This window comes from Chaetura pelagica, unplaced genomic scaffold (assembly GCF_000747805.2).
Source record: "Chaetura pelagica isolate M959 unplaced genomic scaffold, ChaPel_1.0 scaffold101, whole genome shotgun sequence".
NCBI classification, from domain to species: Eukaryota; Metazoa; Chordata; class Aves; order Apodiformes; family Apodidae; genus Chaetura; species Chaetura pelagica.
Window position 1 is genome coordinate 1,888,646 of NW_009952564.1, and position 19,883 is coordinate 1,908,528.

The 19,883-nt window shown below is 40.0% G+C and overlaps 1 protein-coding gene across 1 annotated transcript in view; it reads right to left on the reverse strand.

The window, feature by feature from the left end:
- The window catches only part of CMSS1 (cms1 ribosomal small subunit homolog (yeast)), a 31,908-nt gene extending 16,539 nt beyond the window's left edge, over positions 1-15,369 (reverse strand). The window contains exons 1-3 of the mRNA XM_009993342.1: positions 15,273-15,369; positions 4,960-5,054; positions 607-678 (exon numbers count right to left, since the gene is read on the reverse strand). Of these exons, the coding sequence (XP_009991644.1) occupies positions 607-678; positions 4,960-5,054; positions 15,273-15,369 (264 nt within the window). The remainder of the gene's footprint in view (positions 1-606; positions 679-4,959; positions 5,055-15,272) is intronic.
- Between the last annotated feature and the right edge of the window lie 4,514 nt (positions 15,370-19,883).

A 19,883-nucleotide genomic window follows, 5' to 3' on the forward strand; every position in this document is an offset into this window, starting at 1 on the left:
GCTCTTCCCTCTTCCCATTCCTTGGATGATTAAGAGGCCGGACATAATAGAAAAAGGCCAACTCTCAGCCTTGTGAGAGGGCCAAATATTTAGTCTGTCCTGAAAGACAATTAACTTGCCTGGTGCCATATAATTTCCATCTAGACTGCAGAGTGTGTATATTGTTGAGGGTGAGTATGGAGCTTGGCCAGAGAGACAATACAGAGTATTTATTTATCTACTTACGCTATGAGGAGAAGAGCTCTTGGCTCAAAAGATGGAACAGCAGCTGGAGCCTTAACACACTGCTGAAATGGGGCAGATTCTGCAGCTACTGAAATCACACCTTTCTTTGATGCAGTTAGATTTTCCCCATGTGCAACACTTGCAAGTGGGGTGTAGACAGATAAAACCCTTGAGTAGAGTATGGACACTATGTGCCAGTTCAGGTTGGGAATGGGTATTCTGAGTGAAGCCAAAAGGTAGGAATTTTTATTCTTCTTTAAAAGAGGCTGCAATATTATGACCATATTACTTCTCATAATCACCAGGTTGTCCCAATTTTGAATCTTGTAATAGTACACACACCCACTGCCTGGTCCCCAACATACTCTCAGACATTCATACCTTTTTCCTCTTCTTTGCCTTTACAGTTGTCTCTTGTTTTTCTTCAGGATGACTTAGAAAACACTCTGTAGGCTACAAAGCACATACAAAAAAAAAAAAAAAAAAAAAAAAAGATAAAAAGATTCAACATCAGATAACTGATCACATAGAGGGGATGGGAGGGGAAGTCATCAATGGGAAGTATAAAAGGGGGGATACAGAAATTATAACGCTGGATTAGAGGGGAAAAACCCCAAACCAAGCTTCCTCATGTGTAGAAGGGATCAAATTTTAACAGTTACATTTCTCTGGACTAATTTTGGAATTGGAATCTATGTTGTTGTAAGCAAGAAAGCAACAGAAGAAAAGAAAAAAAACACAGGTTGTAGTCCCACTTCCATGAAATGGTGAAAAGCAGGTTTTAATAAATAAATAAAAAAATCAAGGAAAACATGAATGAAACTTTTCAAAAACTTTATATTTTTAATCTTTATTACTACATGTGATCATTTTTCTAAACTTTGCCAATGGGGCTCTAAAATAACTGGGCCTAAGGTGAGCATGCAGAGGGTGAAAGATAATGGGCAAGAATAATTGGAAACAATCACGTTCTACATTTCTTTTGACATTTGTATTACAAAATTTTGGAAAATGTGTATCAGATTTGTTCTGCCCCAATCTTGCTTTGTCTCCTCATAGCAGGCAGGGTCAAATACACACAAGAAAAAATCCATGGTGCATTTCAGAATAATCTTCATCCAACACGTGCTGTTATTATTAACCCTCTTTTATGCCTGAGCAGGCAGGCTGAATTGGTTCATTTGTAAGAGAGTCCCTGTTCACATGATTCAGAATAAGGATTTCTCCTTAGCCACCTAAAATTGCCCAAAATAGAGGAAGTGAGTAACAGGTTTTCCCTGTTTTGACACAGCAATTCTCTTTTCTTTTGCTTTCTTAGGGACTTTCACTTAATGGCAGTGCAAATTAATCTACACACACAGGCTTTATAGCTTAGTAAGTGACTTGATGAAGAGCAATGGGAAAACAGGCTGAGCTGCAGGAAAAAGCTCCTTGATACTGGGATGCATTTGGCTGGAAAATCTGCTCCTATGAGAAACCATGGAGAAGTCTCATGACATGGAACATTAAAAGCTCAGGAAGAGAAAATCCAGTGCTGCTCCCTGGAGAAGGCCTGGGAAGAAAAGTATCAACAGGAAAGGGAGCTCAGCTGAAAGCCAGAGAAGCTGCCCTTCCACTCCCTTGTCAGGGCAGTTTCAAGAGGGCCAAGAGGACACAAAGGAAAGCTAATAGAAGTTCAGAATGTCTGAGCCCTTCTGAGCTCTCCCTGTACTGCCCTCCCCCTAACAGGAGGACACTTCATGATGACTGGTATGATTTACCTGCCTTTCCAAGTCCAATCTCAGATCCTGATCAGAAGCATTTTGTGGTGTTTAATTTTTCATATTATGCCTACATTTCCCTCTTTGTCCCGGCTCCCCTATCTAATTTAGCTACAAAAAACAGGATACCTCCCTGTTCAACACAAACAAATGACACACTGCTTGCTCCCTCTCTGCGTGCCATGGTGCAACCACAGCCCTTGCACTTGCAAAGGCAGTAGTACTGTACAGATGTGGCCCTGAATCTGCTTCAGGGTTTACATGATACATAGGAACTACCAGAGAAGATCTGGCTGGAGACTGTCTACAGGCAGCAAAGCACTCTACAACTAGGGCCAGCATATAGCGCAGCCTGGATCAAAACCCGCCCATAAGAAGTTGTGATAGGGAGTGTATCTTGCCTCAGCTACAGAGATCTGACCCCGTGATTTTCTCAGGTATAAAGAGAGAAAGGATATTACCTTCACTAGAAATCAACGGAATGACTGCAAGTAGAAACTCGCTGCACCTAACTGAATGTTCCAAGATTTTTTATTTTATTTTTGGTTTGTGTGTTTTGCTTCGGTTTGTTGCTTTTGGTTGTTTATTTTAAATTTCTGTCCTGACTCTGATACAAAGTGCTTTTAAAACACCATCACACATTTCTTCATTCTTATCCCTACCATTAGCATTCCCAGACACTGAGACTGAAACAGACCTACCCTCCACCTTCAGTTCGTGCACTATCCTTACACATCCCAGCTGTCCATAGATACTCAAAGACCACTTGCCAGGTGTTTTATTCATAAATTCCATGTTCAATATTTTCTGCAGAAAATAAGGTTTTGTATTGACTTCCATGGCTTCTTTCTGAAGGTCATATGTAACTCTTTCAACAGCAATGGAAGTACACCTCAGGCTTGTAGTCAAAACCTTGCTTCCTCAGAGAAGCAAGTAAGACTCAAAAATATCTCTTTTACAACAGAATATCTATATTTAGGCATAGCACGCTATTAGCCCAGAAATAAAAAGTCCACTTACAGGTAGTTGATGGTCTGCAGTCTAAAATATTTAGGCATCTGATCTAGACTGAACTTCTGACCCTTATCCAAATGTTAGTTGCCTCCTAGCTCTTTGCATGCCACCCTGAAGAGAAGGTCATTAGCATGTTTTTCTTATGCAAGACATAGAGCAGACAACTTACTGGTTTTTGACATGGCTCCCTTGAGTTCTGTGTTTGTAAGCTTTTTTTACATGGAAGTTCTTAAAATGCAGAAAACAGGAAATCTGTGCTGAGGCTATTGATTTATGAACTAAAATGTCATAAATTCCTTGTTTGTTAATCATAGACAGAACATAAAATATTCCCTGGACTATATATCTAACATTTTTTTTTCTTTACATGTTGACAAGCTACTGGAAATTCAAATGTAGAGTGAAAACATTCTTGTGTGCGTGTGAAAGTTTACATTCAAGGTCAGTCTTATACTCTGACTTTTGGAGTTTGTGACAAATTAAACACATCAATGTGCCTGCAGACTAGAAACATAAATCTTCACAAATCTATTTGGTTCTCTCCTGACTGGCTTTAAAGTGCCCAGTCCATTTCAGAATGGCTTCCAGCATATGAATAATAAAGCAGGGATGTGTAAAAGGGGTTATATTATAAGCACCAGAATGGCAAAACGACTACTTCCGATAAATACATCTAATTTTGCAAGTGTTTTGCTTGAAAATACATGCAATAGCACATCCATAACTTGGAGCTATGATAAAGCATTGCCTCCTGGAGTTTTGTGGCTAAACATCAAATTACCTGATTCCATAATTCAGACTGATATTCTTTGTATGACAGGAAGAGCTGTGACAGGACTTCTGTTACAGCTGAGCAGTCCCACTCTACCTTGGTACAATAACCTCTGTTGGTTACTCTTTCTAACATTCTCACAGAAAGAGCAAAGCAAGTCCTACAAACAAACTGTCTTCATTTAGTTCTAAATGCTTAAGTGAAGGCAAAGGCAAGAAAAAATAGCTCTATAAACATTCTCACCAAGCTAAAGTCCTCAGCATCTCACTCCCTAGTAGAGCATGTACAAACACAATACAGCTTTCTCCTTTATTGCTTGGCTCTCGGTTTCCTAATCAAAGTGTGGAACCAGTTCAGGTATTTGGCTCACTTCACCTTTGGTCTCCTTGAAAAGACACCTAAAAGCATAGTAATTGCTACTGTGCTGTTTACACTACTCTGTTACAAAGAATGTCCCTACAAATGGTTTTCACTTAGGCAAATGCCTAGGCATCACACAGTGAATTTATTATTGACCTAGAGGTCAAAACTAATATCCATAACTTCAAGGAGACAAGCTTCCAATGTCATTTTAGCTCTCTGACAGTCATTCAGTCTATTGTCCTGTATGGTACCAGGAAAGCAGAAGTAATTCACCTTCTAACAAGAGACTTCTTAAAAACAGCTGACCTCTCTACAGGACTTTGTTTTCCTCAAGTTGAGGTGATGCTGTCCTTCAAAGACCTTGCTGCCTTTTCTTGGCATACACCATGTAATGCTGGAAAACACTGTCCCTACTCGTTTTAAAGGAAACTTTTAGTGGTGAAAGGCTATGAAAACATCAATTGCTGGAAACCTAAATTCTTCTTCATTTGGACCTTGCACTCAGGACATGCTTGGGTAGAGATGCTGTACAACATTTAAATACAACTTGTGTGTGCAGGGAAATGGAGATGGTTACAGGGGAAATACTCAGTATTACCATCCAGGCTTTTATTGCTAGACAGTCATTTAGTAGGAGACAGGCCTGGTAATCTCACTCACAAAAAAACATCATTCAAAAATAAGGCAAAATAACTTAATAAAACACTCTTATTAAATTAAAAATCTGACAACGAGTGAAAAAACCTGTCCCTTTACTGAACAAAACAGGACTACATTTCCCTATGCAATATCCCTGTGCTCTACACAATCGCTAAAGTTACAAACCTGCTTTCTTTTCTTTTTCACAGCAGGCTTGGAATCTTGATTTGTTGTTGTCCTGTTATCACCCGTTTTCTCAATAGCTTCATCATCTGAAGGATCTAATATGAAAAAAAGAAGAGGTTTTGTTACTGTTTTTCAAATCCATCTCTTATCTTCATATTCAAAACAAGGGATAAAATCTTCAGCTGAAAGGTTGTCACAATAATACAATCTTAAGATTGGCAATAAGTACAGCTGCAATAATTTTTTTATCATACTGGTATTTGAGATTCATTCTACAAGAAGTCCCAGGTTTCCCCTTGTCTTCACAGTACTATGTCTGGCAGGCAATGTATTTCTTTATCTTTCTGGAATGCTGCACAGTGGGTGCCAGCTGCAGCATCACAGCTAGAAAGATCTGATCTTTCTAAAACCTCCCTTGAATTAAGCAAAGCAATGAAAAATGAAAGATGGTTTTGATAAACTACATCTCAAGTCACATGACATCTCTCCACATTATTTCAGACTAAGTAAAACATAGTCTTGGATCTGTAGTACTGCATTCACAGTATAAAATTACAGATTTCTCTCATTAGACCCCAAAACAAGCAATAGAACTGGTACTGAAGACTAATGGCACCGTGGTCCATAGGATCACTGTAAAAAAAATATCTTTCTTTCTAAGTTTACTGTCACTACTTTCAGAATAAGTAAACTCCTCCTACTAAATCAAGTCTTGAAGATGAAGAAAAAAATATCAAAACAAACACAACTAAAGATGCATACAAAAACCACCTCAGCCTCCACCTAAATGCCCCAAATGCCTTAGTAGTAACTTGCAGTTACCCAGCAGAGGAAAAATGCAAAGATTGGTATAATATCCTATTATATAAAAATATATGCAGACATTTCTCACAAGCACATTTTAATTGTGTGTCTCCTACTTCAGTAATGATTCGGCAAAGGCACGATTCCTAACATTTAAGCAGAATGTCCACAAAACTAAAACAGGCTTATGTTTTGAAACAAAACTATTTAAATCAAGGTGTTTCTATTCATTCTCTTCTTTATCTCTTTTATCTATAGAGACATGTCCGGGGAAAAATAAATACCCACAGTAACAGTTCCCCGTACTAGTGTTATATTAGTACTTAAGATGCTGTCTTTCTGTTGGGAACTGAATTACTCCCCTGATCATTAACAGAAGCATTATCATCCATTGAACTGAATAATTAGAACTGAGTAATTCTATTTCTGCATCTGGAATATTCCCGCCCAACTTAGTCGTTGTTGCAGTCTCTTGTATTCTGAAGTTGTAAATTGTCAGCTTCAAGATTAAGTTATTTATTTTGAATAAAGAGGTACAGTATGATTTCTTAAGCATCACCCCAAGTCTGGATGTTATAACTAATGCCACGCAAGCACAACCTGTAAGTAGAGTGAATTGATGGCCAGAGAACAAGAGAGAGACAGAAAATCATCTGTGGTTGTTATTTACTGATTACATGTTGAAATTGGTACCTATACAAATAAGTTAAGTACAAGATAATGAAAGGTATGTAAAAGAATTTAAGTGAAAGGTAAAAAAAAGATATGAAGGGGAAAAAAGTATCGTTATTCATCCACAATATCAACATTATATATGATAACGGTAATAAGGCAATGGCTTTGAAAATCCTAATGTGACAGAATGGGTAACAAAATGGATGCATATTTATGCCTGGAAAGATACTATATTGTAACTTCCACTCCTTTCTCCTCTTAGAAAAACTTGTGCAACAGTCAGCATTCTGAAGAGTTAAAAAAAGTCTGGGAAGTTGAAAGCTAGCAAGTGAAAAAAAAATGGTGAATGTTTTAGCAGGTTGAATGTTGTCTGTCAAGAAATCTTATATTCTTGGCAAACTACAAAAGCTTTAGAAACAAAGCAGCAACTGAGAAGAGAATTTATTTTTCTCTCCATTACAACTAAAAGACTCCTAAGTGAAGGGGTTTGATAAACCTGTTAATGAACTTAATTCAGACCAAAAGTCTCTAAGGTCACTGATCACTTACGTCCTTTGGCCACTCTGGAATCTCAGATATGATACTTCATTAGAAGAAGCTGAAAAACTACATCATCCAGCCTGCTTATGAAAGTTTAAAAGGTGTCTTGGTAATTTAGTGTTACCACTGTGCATTATGAAGGGCTTGTTTCTGTCTGTATCACCTTTCCTCTGGCAAATTACTCGTGCTGCATTTTGGTAAGGCAGTTCCTGTGTTTGAGAAGCCATCACTGACTTTTGCCTCTTATGCCTTCACTCCAGAGATACTGAAGGAATAATCAGTTTTTACACACACTGGCTCCACACACCCAGGGTCCTGGATGAACTACATCCATGCAGGCTGTGGAGCAATGATACAAATTAAGTATATCAAATAAATCAGAACTAATCACAAAATGGTTTGCGTTGGAAGGGACCTTAAAGATCATCTAGTTCCAGCCCCCCTGCCATAGGCAAGGACACCTCCCACTTGACCAGGTTGTTCAAAACCCCATCCAACCTGGCCTTGAACACTTCAGGGACGGAGCAGCCACAGCTTCTCTGGGCAACCTGTGCCAGTGCCTCACCATCTTCACAGTGAATAATTCCTTCCTAATGTCTAATCTAAAGCTATGTTATTTCAGCTTAAAACCATTATCTCACATCCTATCACTACAAACCCTTGTAAAAAGTCCCTCTCCAGCTTTCCAGTAGCCCCTTCAGGTACTGGAAGGCTGCTATAAGTTCTCCTTGGAGCCTTCTCTTTGTCCCTCTTCCTTGCCATGCTGGAGCACTAAACACCCATTTCAGAGTGTATCTGTTCATGCCTTACTGAATTGAATGCTGAGCCAGCTCTTTCCCCACATACTCGCTTCACACTGAAAATAAATGAGAATTGCATAAAATAGATTCAGGGGAAGCTGCGTGTGATCTTTGAGCACTCCTTCTTAACTCCCACTTGGCATGCTCTGAAAGGCAAACAGGAGTCATGTGAGTTTTAAATAACCTCCTCTCTTTCTCATAACTAAAAGACACACTGCTAGCAATAGCAGTCTAAAACTGGACAAATGGTTTCCATGATCTGAAATAGCCTGACAATGTACCACCTGTTCACTGCCCATCTGAGTTTTGGACTGCACTCTGGGATGCAGCGTCCTTCTCCACTTTCAGCAAGAAGCAAGAGAGGAGGGAACCAATGCCCAGCGCCAGACTCAACAAACATCTGTGAGCCAGTTCCAATTTTCTTTCTGCAGTACCTGAGTACCTTTGTTTCATACAGCTGAAGGACTTTTTATCTGTTCCAGAAACAGTCATTCACACCCCAGTCGAGACAGCACCTGGTTCTGAGCTATGATTGTTTACGACACCTTGTCAGCCCCTGTGATGACAGGAGCATTTTGTTATGGGCATCAGAATATCACAGGTCAGACTCTGCCAGCCATGCTCACATCAAACTGTGTACCTTCTTCTGCAAATAGTTACCTTGATGTCAGCGGGGTTATTCACAAAATCAATCATAACTTGATGCAAATAAATGCAGAAGCACCCAGCTCACAGATCCCTAACATGTCTGTATCAGAGCAGCACTGCTTGACCTGCTTTGAGGTGTCAAGCTTCCTAGGAGAGTCCTCTCTGCCAGAACAGGAGAGTACAAATTCTTTCTTAATAATAAGCTGGCGCAAACGCAGAACCTAATTGATTAATACAACGTTGACTTTCATCCCCTTTGTGGTGCAAATGAGCGGGCAGCCAGGTGCCAATAGATCATGCTGCTGAAGGGGTGATGTTCAGCACCGAAACCCTCTGCATCTGCTTGCACGCGACGTACGGACCTTACACAACCACAAGGTCACCCAAGACGTCTGAAACATCACTGAATGCTCTCAGTATAGGAAAATCCATGTGAATTCCACGGCTCTTCAGGTTTTTTTTTCCTTTTTGTATTACATCAGTGGCATGGCACATACTAACAGGCTTATCAGTCATTAAGTATTTATTTTTTATGTAATTTTGAACCATGCTGAGATGGAGAAAGCCATTTATGTTTAACACACATATACAAATAGGTCTTTCTCAGCTATTGATCAGTATTTAAAATCTTGCAGTGCAATGGCTTCTAACTTCTTTCAAATTTAATATTGATACATACACAGGTCTAAGAACCTCAATATTCATACTGAATAAATACACACAGCTACAGCAATCCATACACATGTCTGCATGTCTATACATATGCATATAAATAAATACACAGATACTTAAATAATTTATCAGTTTCTCTTTAATAATCACCTGTATTAACTAATACGTTCACAAAGAATGCACATTTTCTTTGTTATTTATACTAGCATTTTTAAAGGTACACAAGACCTTAACGTTACAGGACGTAATGACATGTGCTTTGATGTGAATGCAATTTTGTTTGTACAAAATAGCTAGTATGCACAAATCTGTGTTTGCTAGGCTGATTCACCATTACTGAGACTTCTGACCTTTACATGCCACTTATCTACTCTGACATGATTAATAAAGGAGTTGCAGTGAGTACAAGATAAATATTAACTCTTGCAAGGACAAGGCTGACTGAAAATTGAAACTCAAGTGACAGAGCACTGGAACAGGCTGCCCAGAGAGGTTGTGGAGTCTCCTTCACTGGAGACATTCAAAACCCTCCTGGACACGTTCCTGTATGATGTGCTCTGGGTGATCCTTCTCTGGCAGGGGGGTTGGACTAGATGATCTTTCGAGGTCCCTTTGAACCCCTAAGATTCTGTGATTCCTCCAGGCACCACACCTCCAAATACCCCCCCCCCAAAAGAAAATATTAGAACCGAAAAGGGAAAGCAAGCAACCTTAAAATTCTTTGGAAAACGCAAGTTGTAGTTTGAGACAGCTTACAACTGAAATAAAAGATAAAGAAAGCTCACAGAAATGATGGTAACTATAGAAAGTTCCTCACAGGAAGAGAGGATGAAGAGAACACAGAAGGGTTTTTTTAAGAGCAAGAAGGCATGCTGCATACAACTCTTCATAATATAAGAACCATGAATATGTAATGAAAAAGAAAGCTCAGAATAGAAAAATATTTGTTTACATAAATAAGGAAGTCTCAGACTTCCTTAATATTCTCATGGTTTTGCCATTAAAATAGGGCCTAAATCTTCAATGAATCAAACTAAGTAATCTTAATGCCAATGCACAACTTTGAAATTCTGTCATTGCATCTTCCCTGCGTGTCCCATCAGGCACACACAGTGCAAGGTCAATTAGTTTTCTGTAAAAATTAAAAAATAACAGCTGTCAGCAAAACTGTCTCCCAGATCCCTGTTCGTCCTTGCTCAGTCGAGAGGCATCCTCTTGCCACCACAGTAAATGAGTTAAACTGATCAGAGTAACTGAGCTAGAAGTGGTGATGACAGTATTTTAATGTATCACTATGGTATCACTCCTCAAGGCAGCAGGAAAGACGAAGCTCAGGCAGGTCCTGCCATGCTGCCCACCACTATCCAAAGGAACAGATAACATATTTTAAATAAAACAGGCCTGGCTAGGTGTGTTGATTAACTAAGAAAAAAAGATTAAAATTTAAAATATTTTAAAGGATCCCAAGCAGAGCTGCTTCCCTGGCAAAAGGAAAGGGATACAGAGACAAGGAGAGGCCATTAGAAGAGATGGAAAGGTGCCACATAGCAGTGGGAGAAGCAGATACAGAAGTCAGTAGTGCAGTAGCAACAGGCAAGCAGCAGCTCAAACCCTGCACATACCCCAAATTACTCAGCTGTGTGTCACCAGCACTGCTAATCCTGAAAGGAGGATCTCTTTCATGTCTACCAGTCCTGTCTTCTCCAAGTTCTCTCTCTGCAGGCCATTGCCTGCTTGCATCTTCCTGTTGAGAAGCCTAATAATATCTCAGATACTGTGGAGCCCAAGGTGTAAAGCCAACTGGCCAAGCAAAAGCTAAGAAGCTCTTTTGGAGATCTTAAGATCAGCCCCATGGAATAGCTAAGAATACCAATTTTATGATTAATATAGTTCTTCAGAGCAGTTGCAGTCTATCTACCATGAAAACACTTTAGAAATTTTGTAGTAGAGATAAAATGTTAGTTACAAAAGTAACAGACAGAACACAGAATAAAAAAATAAACAATTCCCTTATCTCCTTGAATAAGCATTAGAAAAATCCTTTTAAACAGTAGAGTGAAACAAGATTTAGTCTTAGAAATCAGTAAGAGAACACAAATACTGACAAGAAATAAAACAAATTAATATTTATCTGCATCAAAAGACACAGTATTACAGCTCAGGCAATCTTTGATGCAAGGAAGAATTCCAACATGGCTAAGCAGTGTCACTTCAAAGATTACTTAAGATCTTTCTTCTGGGTTTTTTTTTTGTTTTGTTTTGTTTTGTTGTGTTTTTTTTTCCTTCCCCTACTTTATTTTGCAACTCCAGTTTTAAAATACTAATGAAGATTTCATGCTCTTCTCACTGGGGTCATGAATCAAATTAAGTGCCTTAACTCTTAATGCCTTAAAATACTTGGGCATTTTGGCCATTTGGAACTAAAGAGGAAAAACTATGAATTAACTGGTACCTGCTATTGTTACTAGGAAGTAAGAATCCGTATGTAAAGCTCTGTTGCAGGTATCTACCAGTTAGTTACCATCCTTTTGTTGATTTCCCCTGCCAGCTATTGCAACAGAAAACACAGCTGCCCTCCTACCTGGACTGAGATCTCCATGGTAATGACATGGTAACCATGTGGTGCCAGTGCTCCATCATCCCAAACCAGCCACAGTCCCTCAAGGTCTGGGCACTGTTCCCTCTTCCCTATAAACTAAGGTCTGTGCAGTTCAGAAAGCACATCACCACAAACAAATTTTTTTGCCTGATAAATCTGCTGATGGGACGTTCAGCTTAGGTTCCTCTTTCTTACACTGAATAGCAATTTAAATTAAAATCACTGCCCATTCAAGCAAAAATAAACAGGTCTTAATGAATAACGCTAATGTTCACTATGCTCTAATGTGACAGAAAATTTTTGACACACACACAAAACTAGCTACCATGTAAAAGATTGCCCACAGAACATTTCTTACAATTACCTGTTCTTGATTTTTTTTATTTTTTTTTTTTTTTATTTTTTTTTAAGCAGAGAAGAATAAACTTTACATGATTAAGGTTAGGTCCAGCTTGTAGTATAGCTACAACCCAGCCCTATTCATAATTTAACTTTTCATTTTTATATATTGCCTTATGAGACAGAAACATGTTAGGAAAACCACAGAAAGTAATTCATTAGATGCAAATGTAGTAGGCTACTCTCCTAATAAAAGTAACTAGCTTTTTCTCCTGTAAAACAATTGCTGAATTTGACATCCTACTGCACAAGGGAGAATGGCACCACTAAGGCAAGAAGGGAGAACTCAGTATTCCTTCAGTCACTAGTTTTAAAACTCATGGTAAGCGAAGGGCAAACAGAAAGACTTTATATGTTAGGAATGACAGGCCATTTTATTACTTGTCATCCATCTTAATTTCTTCATTACAGGCCTGCCAAACAAGAACAACCAGAGCCTGTAGATATAATAATCCATCAGCACAGATTGCAAATCAGTTCTACTGTTTGCTCTTGTACCGTTCACCAATGACACCATGAGTGAAGACTCAGGTGACATCCACAAGTTGCTGCCGTATTTCTTTGTTCTCTCAAAAATCCTTTAAGCAAAAATTTCCAATAATCTCCTTAGATCTCCAAATGTAGTTTAAAAGCTTATTTCTAGAGAGATGGAGAAGTGGGAGACAGTTTTGTCTGTAAGTATCTTGGATTTTGGCTGTTTATAAATCTACCGGATGAATGTTCTAAAATTAAACGCTTATGCTTGTAACAAGGGTTTCTCGGTAGATGGAAGGCATTTTACACTCTACAGTCACTTTAGAAATCACTCAAAGTATGCCAGTAATACTGTGTAACAGTTTATGTTACTAAGAGAACACGCAATCCAACTCTGAAAAGCAGAATAATGAGGCAAGCAAGGATACAGATGACCACATTGGAAACTGGCTGCAACACTATGATTCATATATCCCACCTTGATAACCACAAGGGGTTAATCAAAATAATCAATTCACAAATACTAGTTAGAGAATTTGTGACTGCATGAGAAGGAAGTCTGGCTGGCTTGAAGTAAGTATCAATCCCAACAGAAGGCATCTAGAGAGGAAACAGCCTGGGCTCTTGAAAAGCCAAATCCAGATCATTCCAGAGGAAATGGTACCAAAGAAGGCTGGGGAGTCAAACAGAAAAACTGTATAAAGAAGCTGTGGAGCACCATAAGGAAAACCACAAGTTATGAGCCCAGGAAAAGCTAGGCACAAACTAGGGTCTGACTCCCCAGTATACTTCTTTCCTCTTGGTGATGTAGATAGGGAACTCATGCAAAAGCCATCATAAAGAAAACTTCAGTGCATACAGCTGTCAAACAGAATAGCGCTCCATCCACACAAAATCATACAACCAATCTCAAAGCAATTTCCGCTCCTTTCAGGAAGTTCTCATTACTGAGGTTGATTAGGCAACTTTTACAGCCCTGTACACACAAACAGCACCACTGTATAAAAGCCTCCACAAAGATTAACACTCCCTCCCCAAAGCCAACCAGCATTTCAGTTGTGTAAGCAAGAAATGCCCCCTTCTCCACAATATTCATAGAGGAGAAGTGCATGGCACAGTTTCTGGCAAAGTATGATTATTCATGTCCTTCAGGACCTATCACTGTGATTCCTTCTTTTTCGAAGAACTACTGATCTATCATGTGTGGAAGCTGCCCTAGCTGTTTGCGGTGGAGGGTGAAGAGAGTACTAACTCATACTGGGGAGGAGAACACATTCCCTCCCTTATCCTCATCTCTTTCACGGGGAAATGATGGGCTCTGTGGCAACCTCAATATCTCAGACCTGGAGAGAGGGACAGAAGTGGTGGCAGCACTGTGGAGCTGGAATTGACAGGGGTCGTCTGGATCTCATCAAAGTACCACCCTGAAGCACAGACAGCATGATGCTATCTGTGTCTAATGCTGTTGGTATCCCATACATTTATAATTTCAGTACTTACACAGTGCTAGTATGTCACATAACATGTCTATTTGGAGGCAGACTCATTCCTTTTTCAGTTCTTCTCTTCAATGTCAAACACCAGCATCCTTCATTTGTTAGAACAGTCACTGGTAACAAACATTTATTCTTTTTAAGGAGGAAGAAATAGTAACCTGGGAGGAAGGTGGATTTGGATAAACCCATAAAACTACTTAACGAGTGGATTCTAGCCTAGGTCTGATATCAGTAAGTTTTTCCCAGGAATTCAGTATGGTGCCCGTTGTGAAGTCTCCCTGAATGCTGCAGGAGATTTGCATTTTCTACTGTTCTCCCACTATTTCAGGAAGCAGCTGTGCCTCACAGCTGTAGCTCTTGTTGTGAAGGTAATGCAGAGTCTGGCTGACTCTGTGGACTTCAAGTCAATAGATCATGATAAAATCACACAGTGGAACTTGCAAAAAATGGTAGGATTCAATCACAGTCCTCATGTTTTCTCAGCTTTTATCCCAGCTCCCCTACATGGCTTAAGACAGAACTTGAGAGAAGACATTTTGAGTTGCTTAGATTTCTGAAGCTTTTTTTATTCAGAAGCCTTCATATGACATAGCAGTATCAGGTCCCTGTTTGACAGAGTATCAGGTTTACTCATATCAAGTTAGACTCTCCTTCAGATTAAGAACAGAATACGCTGACCTATTGCCACACAGAGTTACAGTGGCAAATTCCCTGGATTATAAAACATCTGTTGAAAAGCAGTTCCCTATCTAAAGCACACGGATTAGGTTTCTACACCTCTTACTCTCTTGCTTCTTCCTCTGCAACTATCACACATCTCTCTACAGTTTGGTCTCTGATATTGCTGGTTCCACTGACCTTTCAAGCTATCCCAGCATCTCAAATTTATGTGGTACCAGAACATATATTTGTGGATCAGTCCCTTTTCCAAAAAGTCGTAGAGCCAGTAGAAGAAAGGATAATTTCTTACACACAGAAGCTTTCAAGGAAATACTACACATTCTGCTGCATTAAGGAATTTGAGAGGAGGAAAGGTAACATGAAAACATCTTTGTCAGTGCTCTCTATTTAAGACTAGCAATTACAATGCAATCTCTCATCTGTACAGGTCTTTTGTGAACTGGCATGCAGCTCATTTGTCTAAATGATCAAATAAAGCATGTTATGACTCAATCAGTTGCATTGCCATAAAAATAGAGCTCATACCTACATTCACTTGCTGCAAGCAGATGGTTGATTGCTTTTCTGTCCTTTTACATTGCAGTTCTGTTTCCTTAGATCCTCTCTTTGTAGCAAGTGACATGCCAGGAGGTCAGTTTTCTGACAAGGTCATCTGCCTTCAGAGTATGAAGAGAACTGCACAGAAAGTGGGTTGGGCTATATTTAGAGTTTGGTTCAACTCCGTGCCAAGGTCCCCTCACTGTCTTTCTCTCTTGCAGCATCGTCTCAGGTCTATTCTTGCAGATTTCTCAGCCCACAGAACACACGAGGAGAGGAAAGTCAATCTGAGCTACTATTGGATCGAGGTTTTTGCAATTTGCTAAAAACAAGAGGATCAGGAGCTCAGGAGAGGACTCCTTAAATTCCTCATTCTTCTAGCATTTATTTTTCTTTATTGAAGTGGATTTTCCCTTTTCAAGTGAAGAAGGAGAGGAAACTGCCTGGGATACAGCAAAAAAGAGTCACCTGAGCTAAGGTAAGCTTGCTTTGTTTTTTTATTGTCATAAAAATTACAGGGCAATTAATGATGACTTGGATCAGATATGCTTTTTTTGCTACACCAATCCTGCATGTCAACATCAAGGGTTTTTTTTACACTGAAATTCTCAATTTCAAAATATCAATTTTTGTTTTCACTGTCTAAAGGAAATGGGAAAATAAAAGGCTATCAACATGTGCAATAGAATTAATATAAGTTAATTTTACCTGTTTAAAATAATGCAAAAAGCACACACTCATGTCAGTAACTATCATCCTGAAAGTAAGAGAATAACAGATGTGACTCTATGTATGATGATTACACGTAAAGGTGTGCATTTAGATGTGTTGAGTGATGTTTTACTCACATTATTTTGTTAAATATGAGAAAATATGACTTCAGGTTTGGAATACAGGGCTTGCTGCAAATCGTACATATATATAAAAAATAATAATAAATTAATAGATGAACACATGCTCAAATCCCCTTACAGTTCCAAATAAGTTGCTTAGTTTTAACCAGAGTACAGGCAGAATTAAAGATCATATTGAATTTGGTCTCCCTTCCACTGTGTGCTTTACACTGGCCCTGATTTGCTTCTCCATTTAAAAAAACATATGGTTGAGCAGTTTTCCTCAGCACCATTTTAAATCGTTGTGATTCTTCAGGGGAAAAAAAAAACCTGGAGAGAGTACAGCATTCCACGCCTGTCTGTAAGGAGATCCTAACACACTTCAAGTCACATGGACATCATGATACTGTGGTGTGGACTCCAACAGGAGGAGATTGTTATCATGTAAAGACACTCTGGAGCCACAGATTTAGCACTGGCACACACACATTAATGCAATATGACCACAGCAAACATACAAGAATGGTAACCTGAAAAAACAGGGTAGAAAGTTCCACTTGGCCTGAAGGTTCAAATACAGATGTGACAACAGTAAAAAGTTCTCCATAACATAAACACTAAGTAAAAGTCTTAGCAGAAACATCTGGAGAAAAGCAGATAGGTTCTGGACTAACACTAAGCAAAGGGCACGAGAGGTCACTAAATCACTGGGAGTTCATCTAAGATATGATGAGTGGGTGAATTCCTGCTCTTATTTTGGGTCATCTTTTCTTAACATACCTGCTGGTTAAACAATGCCATGCATTAGGGTGATAAAGTAGAAGATTACAAGATGAATTAGCCTAGTTTTTGTGGCACTTTGTGGCACCAATATGCTATCTGCATGTGGGACAATGTTATTTCCCCGTCAACACTGAAGATACCAGAGGTGCTGAGGGTGGCTTAAAAAAAGCAGTACAGATGTGACTGTAGCTTACAAATACAGCACTCACAAAGTCTGCTTGGCAGAGCAGCGGCAACCAGAGACTGCCTTTTGAAGGAGCTGAGCCTAAAAGGTCTCTGTTGCTCAAACTGCTGGGAGTTTTGCTGGCATGTGGATCAGAGGATGACAGCGATGGAAAATGGCAGTATTGCTTTGATGATAAACATCATTACTGGAAGAAGTTAGAGAGAAGCAGGTCTCGTGTCCTAACATAGACGAACCTCAGTCTGCTTCTAACCTCCTCCTGGTTGTGGCTAATCACGCTTGGTAGGATCTTTCTCTTTCTGTTCTCTCCTCTCCATTATAAAATTCCAGCACCAGAACAAGCTGCCTTCATCTTGCTAAGGTGTGACCTCCCATGGGCGAGACATGCCCATCCTATTGGAGATCACCATGGAAAAGAAAAAAAATTTTAAAAAGAAATTAAAAAGTAGAAAAAGCTCTATTTTTTTTTTTTCCCCCCACCTTTAGTGCAGGAAAAGACTGAAACTCTTCATTTCTATTAGTGGGGCCTAGATGGGGCTGAAATTCACTTTCCTCACTGAGAGTGGGAGGACATGGCTAGATGTGGTGACTGACATGTCCAACGTTGCAGAGGAGGAGGAAGAGGAGGCTTGGCTGATGATGTATGCTGCCAACTGGCCAGGCAAAGCTCCAAAGGGACACTGACAAACTCCTGATTTTGACACTGTCACCCTCAGCTGACAAGTGTAAGCAGGGCCAGAGCCAGATGGCTAAACCCAAACAGCACCAGGGGGATGAATAAGTCCCACCAGCAGGCAAATCCCTACTACTGCTTACTGTATTTATGTTCCTGCTTGGGGGCTTTCTCCTAGTGCAACCAAACAACAAACTATGCTGGGATTTTCCTCCCTCCCTGCCAAACTAATCTGACAGAAACAAGCTGCGTTTTTGAGGCTCTGAGGGGGAGTCAAAGCATACCTTAACTCATCCTGAAACAAGTACCTTTAGCAAGAGGCCCTGTCAGACACTATGGTATCATTGGCACATGACTCTGCAGTAAGCCAGCAGGGCCTAGAATTCGCCTTCACCCACCACCACTATCATTGCATAGCTGATGGTGCAGCCAATGTCCAGGTAAGGACACACAAAATGGAATGGAAGAGTGTGAGAAGGGTAAAGGTGGCACTTACACAGTCAGTCCAAGAGCACTTGGGTACAGTTCTCTGGGTGTTCAGGAGGGAACCCAATATCTGGTATGAAAACTAATTGCTACTGCTGCTGAAGCACCTACACATACCTAGAAAATCTCTTTTTAAAACTTTCATGGCTATAGCCATGACTCCTGAATACTTTCTAGGAAGGAACAGAGGATCATGTGCCAATACCTGCTGTATAGGAAAGAGAGATGCTTATATGCAGTGAAAAATTACTAAGCTACAGCAAAGCTAACAGTTAAATAATTGTAGTAATTCTGCTAAATATTTTTGCCTGAAACTTACTAGTAACAGGGGAGGGAATGAAAGTTCATACTCACAACGAGCCACATAGCCTAAAGCCTTCTCTGACCTGCTTTCACAAGTCTATGTCCCAAAAACAGGTGGAAATCCCCCTCCCCCGACAACAGAATTTTTCCATAGGGTCCCCAGCTGCATCTTTGTGCACCAGTGGCATAGTGATATCTCGTTACAGAAAACAGTCTGCTCTGAGGTGAGCAACAGCCTCACCAATCTGCAGGGCTTTTTTTTCAGTCTGATAAGTGTTGGGACTAACAGAAAGATGTTCAACACAGTGGCAAACCCACACTTGTCTACGTAAAGCGCAATAATGCTTCAAGCTCACATCTCTGCAGAATCAGACAGAAAAAAAATAAATCCCACTTGAAGATCTAGGTACTCTACAGGCCTGCAGTACCACACTGCTTTTGCAGCTGCATTTGCCAACTCCAAACTGGTGAAAACTGCAGGCAGACCATTTTCTTCTACACTTAGTGATTTACTTCTCACCCAGGCATCTTCGTGGTCCGACTCAGTACAGTTTTAGGGGTCTCAGCCCCTCAGCAGTTATTCAGGACTGGCACAGAACCCACTCATGTGAGAGAAGTTCTGCTGTGCACAGCCTCTGTATGAAAACAGGAACCCAGGGTCCTGTCAGTGCAGGGGAAGGGGAGGCAGAAGTAGTGGCCCCACCTGACCTCAGACACTGGCCACCAGTGTAACTGACGACATAGTTCGCACAGCCTGCCTGCCCCTGTCACATCTGCATCTCTCTCTTGCAATCATGCAAACACACATACATGTATGTACACACCTGTGCACGGATAAATGACAAAACTGCAGAGCATAGAAGCCTACTCTCTATCCATTAGCAGCAAAACACAGTATTTTAGATAAAGATAAAGCTTCTCCTTTGAAAAATGCAATTTATTTTACATGGCCTAGATGAAATGGAGAGAACTATGACATCTTTGCCTAAAAATGATGGCGAGAACAAAATTAAACAAATGAAAGTAGTTTACCTGGAATGTTATAAAACACTGTGCAGGGGTATGAGACAGTATATATATATATATACCCAGAGCAGCAGTGGTTATCTATACTTGGAAATACGTTTTCAAGAGTATTTAAAAATTGAGGACACCTGCTGGCCACTTGCGCAGATTGCTTTGTCATTTTCATAGAGCTGTTCCCAACTGCAAGTTTAGTGACAGCTAGAGAAGTAAGCTGAGAGTGCTCCAGTGGGGCACACGTTTCTTACAGCTGTAAGTGGAGTACACATACAAGCAAGCTCAGGGAAAGGCCTTTGCTGTCTCAGGGAAGCTCA